This window comes from Pleurodeles waltl, chromosome 3_1 (genome assembly GCF_031143425.1).
Source record: "Pleurodeles waltl isolate 20211129_DDA chromosome 3_1, aPleWal1.hap1.20221129, whole genome shotgun sequence".
Taxonomy (NCBI): Eukaryota; Metazoa; Chordata; class Amphibia; order Caudata; family Salamandridae; genus Pleurodeles; species Pleurodeles waltl.
Genome location: NC_090440.1, coordinates 1,968,028,201 through 1,968,040,574, shown reverse-complemented (window position 1 = coordinate 1,968,040,574; position 12,374 = coordinate 1,968,028,201). Strand labels below are relative to the sequence as shown.

Below are 12,374 nucleotides of genomic sequence, written 5' to 3'. Positions count from 1 at the left end.
GTGGAAGGAAAAATCATCAGAAAGCTTTTGACTGTTAGCACTGTGTGCTCTGTCGCGGTCTTATGACTGGAATTGGGACTGAGAACTGTGTTTGTTCAGGGGTTGGCGGGGGTCATACGGTGGGCTGCTTGTCTGTCAAGGACTGAGGATAACACTTTAAGGGCTTTGCTAAGGAAAGAAATTTTAGTGAACAACAATAACGTCAGGTATCCCTTTCTGCAAAAACCTTTCCTACACCCTAGAAAGGCTGGACCTAGACCGTAATAAGGTGTTGGCCATCTCCGCCCTGCAACTGAAAATCGGTCTTAAAAAAGCAACGTGGTCCTTACGTTTTTGTCTGGACTCGGAGAGCTGTGCATCACATAGGTCCTTTTCGAACCTAGCTAATTCTTTAATTGTAAAAAAAAGCACAACCTTCCATCACATGGAACATTCCACACAGGGTTAGGCATTTCTGGACGCTGCTACGACAAGGATTAATACCATTGAATGTGCTTATGACGAAATGGTACGGCTCAGTTAAGGAATGTAACCTTTGTGGTGCTGCAACCCAAGATCTAAATCATGTTCTGTTTGTTTGTCCAGCTCTTGTTTTGCTTCAGTTTAAATGGTTAAAACCCATTTGTCTTCAGCTTTCTTTGCTGTTTGCACCCAAGTTCCTCCACGTCTTGTATGAGCCCCCCCAATTAATTGTTTTAGAATTTTTAACTTTTTTAATTGTTTCCTACACCTATTTTAAGGATATTTTATGTGAGGTGGGTGCTCACATGGTGCGCTGTTTCTCATATTTAAGGCACTGGGGAATGGGCTGCCGTTTGAACACTCTTAATGTAATTCGGCAGGCCCCTTTCTATAATATTTTCCATATCTCTATGCACTTTAAAATACTGTTTTAAAGTTTTATGTTTTTAAGGGGCGAGCGCAAATCGCTCCATCCCCTGTAGTAATCTCTCTTTAGGCTTCCAACCACGCCCATGTCACGTCAGTCACTTTCATTGGTTCGTGGGCTTGCCTTTTATAATCCGCTTTCTTTCATTTGTGAAAGGCATGCATACGTCATGCCTTTTCCAGTGTTTAGCCCACCTACACAGCACCGGTAAACTACTAAAAACATATGAGGCTCGATGTTTTCAGCATGGTTTCTGGACTACTTTATCTGTTTATTTTTTACGCAGCGCAATCGCGGTGGGGTTTACATAGCACGACCGCGCTCGTTTTTTCCATTTTCAATTTCAGCACGATCGTGCTGCACTTTTCATAGTGCGATAGCACTGCGTTTATTTTGATTTTGATTTCTGTGGCAAGAAAAGTCCAGTTAGGAGTTTACAACGCTAATAGCTCTAACTCGAGCAAATGCGAGACCCGTTGCATTGAAAATGCTTGTTTTTATGTGGACCTCGTTGGGAGTTCCTAATCATAAATAAAATAAAGTAAAGTAGACATTGGGGGTTTAAAGCCAGATAAAACAATTGTGTTTGGTTAAGGTGAAGAGCACCTCAGTGTAAGTTGAACAGCAGATTCACAGAACATTAACAATGTGTGTTAAGAGAGACGCTGATGGTTTATCTGCCTCACAGCATGCTTGCCTCGTGCGGTCCTTCTGAAACTGCTGAGTTGTCGGAACTGAACAGAAAACAAAGTGCAATTCATTTCTCAGGAAACGAGTTAACAGAGAGCCTTTGGCACAGAAACAGCAGTGTTCAGGTCTGAGAGCTTCAGCAGAAACTCCAGCGAACTCTCAGACCTGTTTCCCAAACTACAGCGGTCCTTTATGCATTTAAATCCATTTCTTTTTGCACTTAAGCAGTAAGGTGCCGACTTAATAGCCAAAGCTGCCAAACGTTCTGTGCTCACCAGCATTCACTGCGGTCATGTTTCAGCGTTTATAGCTGTCATTCCTTCCCTCGTATGTCAAATCCCTAATCATACAGCGGAGAAACAGTCATGCGCTGCAAAGAACGGAGTTTTAACAAGAAAAATAACTGTATATATAATGTATTGTAATAAACATGTCTTCCGTTTAAGAGTAGATCTCTAAATAAAATCAGACTTTAAGAGATACGTTTAAGAAATGACAAATTGGTTCGATGTTAATTATGTGCTATTGGCTATTGGCGGACAGCGGGGCCACAGTGCAGTAGCTCGAGAGAGTTTACAGTAGATAATCTTTCACCCGGTCTAAATATGTCGCTTCTGTTTACAATACCCCCAAATAAGGGAAAAGATGGGCAGGGCCGGAGGAGGTGTGTTACTTCGGTGACACCCATCCATACAAAGCTGTAAATACTGATTAGCAGAGTTTTAAGTAACTTTGGTGCTCAGCGGACCGACATTCGAGTCACTCTCAGGCGCAGCAGCTCACATTCCTGTGGGATTACCCTGCTCGAGGCTGTTTTTGCTGTCTTTCCAGTCCACCCTCACCCTTAAAGCTACAGAGCGCCATGGCTGACAGTCGCGCCGGCCCAGTAGGGAGAGTTGCTATCTTCGGAGGGACACACGGCAATGAGTTATCGGGGGTCTGTCTCGTGAAGCACTGGCTTGCCAATGGAGGCGAGCTTCACAGAGATGGCGTGGAGGTGACCCCATTCATTACCAACCCGAGAGCTGTGCAGAAACGGACCAGATATGTCGACTGCGACTTGAACCGAGCGTTCAGCGCAGACTGTCTCAGGTGAGACTGTCATGCACACATGTTCATCGGGTTTTGTAACGCGCCAATTTCGCCTCTAACTATATTGTTGGAAGAAAATTCCATCATAAGTGTACAACTTTTACTTATCAGAAGGTGGCAGCCAGCTTTAAGCATCTCCCTCTCTACTTGTTTCCTAGGCCAGGTCACAGATAATGGTAACTTTTTCTCTACAAACACTGGCTGCACCTTTGGTCATCAAACTTCCAACTCCCACCCAATAATGTTTTTGTTTAACATGAATTCCCAATAACACAAAGGTGTGCTTATATTTTTAAGACACTTTGAGTAACTTACAGACCAGAAGATGGAAGAAGGCACGCTGTCCTATCGCGAGCTTCTATAGAGCCTCGTATTTGTTGCTGAGGAGCTAAGGGAGGGCAAGGAGTGGAAATTACAGAAAATACAGGGGATATTAAAGCCCTGTTTACTTACCTTCATGTCGCTACCTACCCGACCTTGAGACCAAGGGGAGCAAGGACAGTGTTCAAGGTAACAAAGGCCAACTTAACACCTGGGAGAGGGTGTTTTTGAGAGAGGTGTACATTCTCCCAGAGGCCACACAAAGCAGAAAAGAGTGCACTTAGCTCAGAAGACGTGGAGAAAAAGCATAATACTCCACATTGCTTTTTTCCCAGAGGTTAGGGTTCCCAACTGCTGTGGAAGGCCCTGTGTTATTAAACAGTGGGCAGTAATGGAGTGAGGAAAGACGACCCTCAAATACCTATTGTGATGACATGTTATGGTTAACAAGCTGGTTTCCCTGCTTCTTTCCAAAGTTCCTTTCTGAACAGATTTAATCATTTGTTAACAAGCACTGGCAAAGTCAATAGATGTGGGTTTATAGTGGCAACTATACATTATTTTTGACGTAATAGTACATTAAAGCCAGGCAAATAGGCTTTGACAGCCTTGGTAGTGCTGGTGGTGGGCATGGAACGGATATTATGAGGTTGGCATTGGCAGTAGTGGTAATGTGGTATTGGAAGCGATGTGGCAACGATGGTGCTGATTTAGTGATGGCATTATAGCATGGGTATTGTTGCTGGCAGTGTTTTATTCATTTAATCAATTATCAGATTTCAAAGTCACCGAATGGAAACACTCCTCACACACGTAACGTTTCAGAATATGATATACAAGTGTGCCGAATTTATATATATCATATGTGCAGATATGAACTCCAAATGACATCCAGTCAGTTTGCCTCTCACTGTATGCACCACGTGATTACATCACATATCACATAGAGAGAACCTTCTGCCTCTTTCCCCAAGACTTTATCTGCTTACCCATGTCCCAACAGTCTACTCAGACCAACCCCATTGACGAACAACTATAGATATTTCAAGCATGTAATCAACATTCACTTCAGAGGCATCTTCGGTCCCCATATGTCCTTAGGTTGGGAGGTTGATTGTTAGTACCATATAGATGTTAGCCATGTTGTTGCAATAGTCAGGTCGCCTACCCATTGTTTCACAGCAGTAGAGGAGCCAAGAAATGGCTGTTTTCTTCTTTACCAATACAAGTTCTGTTTCCGCAGATATGGAGTCAGGAACTGCATTGCTAAACCATTCCATCACAGACGAGACCTCTGTAACTAACCATTTCCAGGATATTTTCACTGCTGGGCATCACCATGCAAGATGCAGAAAGTCTGCCTCCGGGCATCCGAACCACCTACCTGAGGTGTCAACATCCGGCCCTAACGGTTTCATAGGGAAGGACATAAAATAAAGACTGAGAAAAAAATTAAAATGAAGCAGCCTGTTTCTACTTTTTAAGATAACTCCTACACTTGGGTACATCAATAGGTCCGTTGGTCATTAGTTATTGGGGTTCCCGAGTCCCTCTTCCATGCAAGTCTGACTTTATGTTCATTTTCAATCTGCTAACCCAAAAATTGCATTGTTAATGTGAAACACTGTTTTCCTCCAATGAGGGTTAAAAGTTATGTGTTTGAGCACCTCGTATGTCCGGGATTCTCTGGATAAAGAGGGGTAGGGTGACTTCATTCCTCCATGCAGGTTAAATAGTAAAAATACTTTTGGTGGCGTAGTTCCTCCTAATTCTTTGAGCTACAGTAACGGCAAAAATCTATTGTCCAGTAAAACATACCCCAACCAGTACCTAATTTGAGCAGGTGTCTGCAGGTGGGGCCCACTGGCACTTATTTTTGAAGACTGGCTCTTATTTTTCCTCATCACACTTTTTGAAATTTTGGAGCAGGATGATATCATTTATGGCTGTATGCTGGAACTCTAGTTCTTCAATTTCAATTTCCAAAGTTGCAAGGTGGCGTATAGGAGATTCAAGAACACCCAAATTCTTGTCAATTTAAATACCCCGAATGCAAGATTTAGATGCCTCCTATACTTTGCATATTATGTTAACCAAGCAAACATTTAATATATGTCATTTCAACAAGGAACACAGTGTCCATGAGCACATCATTTCGACTTGAGACAAGAGATATCATTTTTTAAAGATTTAAGTAGAACTAGCACCAAGAAGCATAAAGGTCCAATTACAATCAATAGTTTCAAACATAGATGCAGTTTGACACTGACTGCGATGAAGCGAGGGTCGGATACACCAACGAGGTTCATCCTGTTAAAATAATTTACCTTCTAATTTTAGTCCTTTGAGTCTCAATTTAGCACAGGTGTGCATTACTTTTAAAGTGCCCAGGACTTCCAGAAGAGGCACATAGAGACTCAAATACTGTCAGGCAGAGGCCAACAGCAAAGTCCAGTCGAGGTCGAGTTGCAAAAATGGTCAGATGGGCAGTTGCAGGAAAAGGACTCTTGTAGCTTGTGAGGCCTCTGAAGCTTTAACAGGAGGTCAGCGTTATAACCCATGGAGTCCACTTCTTGATCCTGGATAAGAGCAGGTCCAGTCGTTAAGGGCTCTTCTCACATCGCAGACAGCAGGTTATTTCCTCTTCTGATCTTCCGCAGGTCTAGCAGTGTTCTGAAGTGGGTGAGCCTGGAGAGTCTACCTTTATGCTTGGCATGAGCGTGGCATGAGAATGACTTCTGGGCTCGCCTTAACCTATGGGGTAAAAGTTCTCCTGGCTAACACTACCCACATTGGGAATTTTTAAAATGGCAGAAGTCTTCCGCCACACTAAACCTGGGCTTTGAATGCTGGGAATGTGTTTGAGGAGTGTACTATGGTAATCCTAGTATCCTCTTACAGGTAACACCAAAATCCAGTTTGAAGCAAACATTGCACCCTTAATAAACCCATAAACGGAAGTCTGGCAGAAACAAAACAGGGTTTTCCACCAACTATATATGTGAATGCGAAAACATTTTTGGCATGCTGCTCTCGCCTTTTGAAGTGCGCCCCAAGCCTTAAGTGTAAAACTCGTGCAGACCTGTCAAGCAGGAACTGGCACTGTAGCAGGCTTTTATATGGTAATGTGAAAAAGAGGCTTGCTGTTACTGAAGTCTACCTAGTTGGGGGGGGGGGGAGGCAAAGGTAGAGCCGTGCCCAAGTGTCTGCTTACATTTGTCTATGATAGGCAAGTGTGAGAAATTGGGTTGTTGGTTGAGGGAGGATGAGCTCTCCTCAAGCAATAGCCACAATCCTCTTCAAGGTGAACCACAAAAGTCACTAAATTAACCTGCGGTAGCTTGGAATAAAAGCAGTCAAGCTTAACTTAAAGGCAATGTTTGAAGAATATATGCAGCACACAAACAGCAACAAAGTGAAAACACAACACAAGAAAAATCTCACACCTATTTAAAAAAAGTAGAGTAAAATTGAATACATTATTTGACACTTAACTGACAAACATCCAATCAGTAGAACTGGAGTTGTGCAATTTTAAAAATTTAAGGTAAGTATACGGCCCAAAAGCACAAAGCACCACTCACGGCTATCTGGTCATGCGAGACCGGGTGAAAGTCACAAGTTGAGGCTGACCGCGATTAAGCGTTTGCCAGATACAGGGACCAAGTTAGTCCAGCTAAAAGATGTACCTTTTAAACTCTAACGTGAAGAGCCCACTTCGTGTGATGGAAGAGGCCTCATGGAGCTGGGAGAGTGTCACAAATGATTGTTGATGTAGTGTGAAGAGCAGGCTGGGTATTGCGGATGTTAGTTGCCATAGCAAGAAGATCCTTTTGGACTTCGCAGGCAGATTTTCACAGGAGATTTGTGTTTGCAGTCACCATGGGCTGTTGATGCTGTATTGTAAATTGCCGATCTCACGCTGCGGGTCACTGCTGGTGGATATTGTAGCACGAAGCGTTGGGTTCACCAGAGTTCATATTGGCGGTTGGCGCAGGCATAATCTTGGCGCAAGTGTACCCATTCGCAGTCCCGAAGGTCCCAAAACCTCAGCATTTCTTCCTTTCTTCAAGGAAGAGCCCAAAAGGATGCCTCACCAAGAGTCGAGGACCTGAGGCACATCTTTTGGGGATCAGGAACATGATCCAGGAGAGGCCAGCAGGGCAACTGGGCAGAGGCAGGGAGGCCTCTGGATTTTGCTATGTCTCTGTAGCTCAGAAAAGGAGGTCATTCAGCTGACCCTTGGAGTCATTTCAGCCTGGGATGAAGGGTGCAGGTCCAGTCTTCCTTCTTTGAAAGCAAGACAGGCCTCAAGCAGCAGAGCAGCATGGTATTCTTCTATAGTATCCACAGGTACCGCAGTGTACCAATGAATGGGACTGATCCCCTTTTTATACCTGGTGCCCACTTTGAAGATGGTGAAGCTTCTAGAGTTTTCTCCTACAGAGGTCTCTGTAATTTCCCTCAATGCCCTGGTCCAAGTCTGGTTAGGAACACAATAGGATAGTTTGATGTCCTTTGTGTGTGAGATGGGCCTGTACTTTTGAAGTACAAGTGTGATAGGTGACCCTCCTCCCCAATAAGCCAGGATGGCCCATCCTGCCAACACTCAGACCTTCTATTGTGTGGCTGCCTCGGAAGAATTTACAAAGGCCTACTGACACTCACACCTAGTCCTGTGACGGAGGAACAGACTGCAGGAGCCAAATGGGTAGGGCAGAAAAATGCCAACTTTATAAAAGTGTTATTTTTAAAATGATGACTTAAAATCTGACTTTATCATTAAAGAGGAATTTAATTTACTATTCCTCAGACACCAAACATGACTTTCCTACTTGCTCCCAATCAAAAGTTATCACGTATTAAATGTAATAAGATATCCCAATGTTATCCTATGGGAGAGGTGGGCTTCACAGTAGTGAAAAATGAATTTGTGAGTTTCTGACTACCAGTAGATGTAAAACTTAAAGGTACATGCCCAACCTTTTAAACTCACTTCGTTCTGCCCTCTTGGCTGTTTAGGGCCTACCTTTTAAAAAAAATCTTTTTATTGCATTTATGACATAAACAAAAACGCATACAACTGAAATACTTATAAAAGATAAGAATAGAGTGGGAGAAGGGAATAGATAGTAGAGGGGTATGAAGATTATACTTGTTTAATAAATTAATAAATGATCACGAGTCTGATGTTTGGTGGTCCGATGTAGGGGGTAAGTCCGCCGTGTGGCGGGGGGGGGCTCACTGAGCGATCAGGGTGTAAGGTAATAATTTCGAGCAGGGTGCATTTGTCATAGGTAGAGTGTACCTTTGTGGATATAGTTTTGCAGCTGTATATCTAGTGTGTGTGTTTATATTCTTATCAACTATGTTCGAATGAGGTTTCAGGTCTGGGTAGTTGTGCACAGAAAACATGTTGGTTGTGATGTCTCGGATCAGTGTTGTTCCAGAAGACTAGGGAGATCGTGTATCACCTTTTTCCTGTAGTTGATCCGCAACGGAGTCCCATATATCAGCACGCTTGACTACCACTCCTATATCGCGTAAGGTGTGCAACACCTGTATTTCTGCATTGACCCAACGCTGTACGTCAGTTTTCCAGTGGCGGGAATCTGGGGCGCTAGGTGACTTCCACTGCGTGGCGATGAGTCGTTTGAAGATTACAAATGCTAGATCTGCGCATCTGTGTTTTTCTTTATCTTTGCTATGTTTGTGTCCGATACCCAATAGGCAGGACTCAGGGGTAAGTGCTAGGGGTATACCCAGCCATGTCGCAGTTTGTTGTGTGATGTCTTGCCATACGCGAAGTAGTGGTGGGCAGTTCCAGGTCATGTGCAAGAAATCAGCTTCCGTATTACCACTTCTTGGACAATCAGAACTAGCTTGGGAGTACATGTGGTGGATTCGGTGTGGAGTCAGGTATTTCTGGTGTAGGTAGTTGAGCTGGGTGTATCTGAAACGTGCGTTGCGCGATACCTCGCGTGTGGATGTGAGGGCCATGGACCATGTTGGTGCTGTGAATTGTGTGTGAAGTGCTTTTTCCCATTTGTACTTAGCTTGCGGCTGTGCTTCTTCTGGGTTAGCTCACAGCACGTTGTGGATCCTTGAGATTCGTGTTGGTGTACCGGTGTTTAATAGCAATTCGTGCAGAATAGGTGATGATTGTGGTTCCTTGCTACCGTGCCCCCATGCGTTGCGTATTAGAGATTGTAATGCGCCGTACATAATAAAACTGCCCTGTCCCAGAGTGTACGTCGTCGCAAGTGCCTCGTATGGGAGAAATTGGCCCTCTGCGAATAATTCTCCCACTAACCGGAGGCCTTTGGCGGCCCAATCAGTGAGACACAAACGGCCATGTAATCTGTGCACCCCCGGGATGGCGAGTAATGGGGTCTTAGGCGAGTATGGTTGTTTTCCAGGTCCCCTATTCACATAGCTCCGCCACACCCTTTCAGCCACTTTTAAAAGGATATTACTGTGTCGCGGGAGGGCCACACACCCTACGAGCCATTCCAGTATGTTTAAACCACCCAGTTGTGTGCTCACAGTGTGTGTTTCAGGATGAGTGGGGTCTTGTAACCAAATTAGGATCCAGTGCAGCTGAGCAGCTGCATAGTAGAGCTCAAATTGTGGTACACCCATCCCGCCTCTGTCCAGTGGTAGACAGATCTTAGCCAACACGTTTACGTCCGGTGCTCCATATCAAATCTATCAACAGCTTGTTCAGCTGTGCGAAGAAAGTGCTAGGAAGCCATAGTGGTAGGGCAGCGAAAAAATATAGTAGTCAAGGGAGTATAATCATTTTGATTAATGCCACTCTACCCATAGGTGATAGTGGTAGTGCGCACCAAAAGGGCAACAGTCCTTTTATTGATCTAATCGCCCGGTCTAAGTTGCCCTCCTTGAGGTCAGATTCGTCATGATATATGTGCACCCCTAGATATTTGAAATTGCTATAAGTCCATTGTAAATTATGCTCAGTGAGTATGTGGGTCTGTGTGTCGAGTAATCGGCGCATGGGGAATAGACATGATTTAGCCCAGTTAACGCGTAGGCCGGATATGTCTCCGAATGAGTTCAATAATTGTAGCAGGGTTGGTAGGGATTCGGTGTGGTTACGTAAGTATATTAATGCATTATCTGCATATAAGGACACTATGCGGTGTTCCACGCCATCCGGTATGCCCCATCTTGTTGCTTCATTGCGCAATTTAGCCGCAAGGGGTTCTATGGCTAGTGCGAACAGAAGTGGTGATAGGGGGCATCCCTGTCGCGTGCCTCTACCGATCTTAAATTTTTACGAAATGATGGTGCCCGTTTTTACTCTTGCTATGGGGTCTGAATATAAGATAGATATCCAGCGTATGAACACTTTACCAAATCCCATTAACTGCAGTGTTGCCATCAAATATGGCCATCCCAGTGTGTCGAAAGCTTTTTCAACATCTAGTGAGACCGCAACCCTGGAGTAGTCTGTATCAGGAGTTTCAGCGATCAGGCGCAATAGGTTCCTGATGTTGATAGAGGTGCTACGTCCCGGTATAAATCCGGACTGGTCTGGGTGTACCAGGGAAGAAATTATTGGGAGAAGTCGGTTGGATAGTACCTTACCTAATATTTTACAGTCCGTGTTTAAAAGTGATAGGGGTCGGTAAGAGCGTACGTCTAGTGGGTCGCGGCCCTTTTTATGGAGGACTACAATCGTTGCTTTGCGCTGTGAATCTGAGAGACGACCTGTTTCATATGCCTCCTGTAGCATGGTCTGATATGGAGTGAGCATTTGTGATGAAAAAGTTTGATAATACTCGATCAGTAGTCCGTCCGTCCCTGGAGCTTTATTGTGGGCTAACTGTTGCAGTGCTTGTTTTATTTCGTCACTTTCGATGGGTTTGTCTAACTCTATTGCTTGTGCAGTCATTAAATGATTTACGTGGGAGGTCCTGAAGAAATCTACTAGTTGTGGTGCGAATGGGGGAGGTTCTGCCTGATATAACCCTGCATAATACTGCCTAAATGCGTAGTTTATTTCTGATTGTGTATTCACTATCACACCAGTATCTAGGCGAATGGCGTTTATAGGAGTATGCTGCTGAGTCCCTTTCGCTAACCAGGCCAGCATACGGCTTGATCTATCGCCCTTGGCGTGTAATCACGCGTGTGGTATCGATAGTCGAATTTTCGTAGACGGGTTTTGGTGTCGCCCCATTGCTTTTTGAGTGTGATCATGTTATTGTTAGCAGTACTATTTAAGGCCGCCTCACATTCTGCCTTCCATAATTTCTCCTCGGTGTCATGTAGCTCGGAGAGCAGTGCGCGCCGGATACCTCCTGCAGCCCCGATGCACATGCCCCTGACTACCACATTGTGTCCATCCCACTCGATTGAGCGTGTTGTGTCTGTTCGACTATTAATTGTGAAATATGACTTTATGGTATCAGCTAGTTCTTCCCGGAATGTCGGGTCGCGCAACAAGGTGGGTTGTAAGCGCCAAGTAGGTATTCGTGATGGCTGATTACCCCATCTCAGTGTGACGATTAGGGGGCAGTGGTCTGATAGGGTTTTGGCCAAATAGTTGGCACTATGTATTGAGTGTGTTAACGTGGGCGAGCATAATAGTAAATCAATCCATGTGTGGAGGTTGTGTACGGGTGAATAAAAGGAATATTCTCTATCAATGGGATGGAGACTTCTCCAACATCATGTAGCCTCCGCTCTGTTATCCAGGACCTTAGCATCTCAGATACCCGCCTACTAGGGGCGCTTATCATTGGCGGGTGCGATCTGTCGATAAAGATGTCCAGTACACTGTTAAAATCTCCTCCCCTGATAATTGGTATGGACGGGTCCCGCGAGATCTGGGCAGATGTGGCCCTCAGGAATTCCCCTTGGCCCGAATTTGGGGCATATATACCAGCTATGGCTAGCTGTTTACCATCCAACTCTCCAGTGAGGCAGACATATCTGCCATCTGTGTCTATAGACGTGTCTTGGACCACGTATGGGACCCCTGATGCGATCCATATCAGTACTCCCTTGGCATATTTGGATATTTTAGTTCCATAGACAGTGCCCGACCAGCTCTTATTAATTTCCTTTAATTCTTGTGTAGTGGCATGGGTCTCCTGTAGTATAGCTATATGCACTTTGTGGCATCTGAGATATGTATGTACTCTGCGTCTTTTAGCTGGATTAGCCAGGCCCCTTATGTTCCAGGTTACAATGTTGTATGTCATTTAAACGTTTTGTGTACGAGTCACTAGCGGTGCGTGTTATTAAGTAGGATTCGCTGTGTCCCCTCGCCCCCGCCCCCCTGAATCCGATCAACCCTCGAGTGTGGCGTGACTGATACATACCTTAAGGAGTTAAGAGTGAGAGGAGTATA

The 12,374-nt window shown here is 44.7% G+C and overlaps 1 protein-coding gene across 4 annotated transcripts in view; it reads left to right on the top strand.

Annotated features, from left to right (window-relative positions):
* The first annotated feature begins 2,303 nt into the window (after positions 1-2,303).
* Positions 2,304-12,374, top strand: part of ASPA (aspartoacylase) — a 233,940-nt gene continuing 223,869 nt past the window's right edge. For 3 of the 4 annotated variants that reach the window (XM_069226348.1, XM_069226351.1, XM_069226349.1), the window contains exon 1: positions 2,304-2,671. In XM_069226348.1, coding sequence (XP_069082449.1) covers positions 2,442-2,671 — 230 coding nt within the window. In that variant the 5' untranslated portion in view covers positions 2,304-2,441. The remainder of the gene's footprint in view (positions 2,672-12,374) is intronic. The other variant, XM_069226347.1, reaches the window with a different exon arrangement.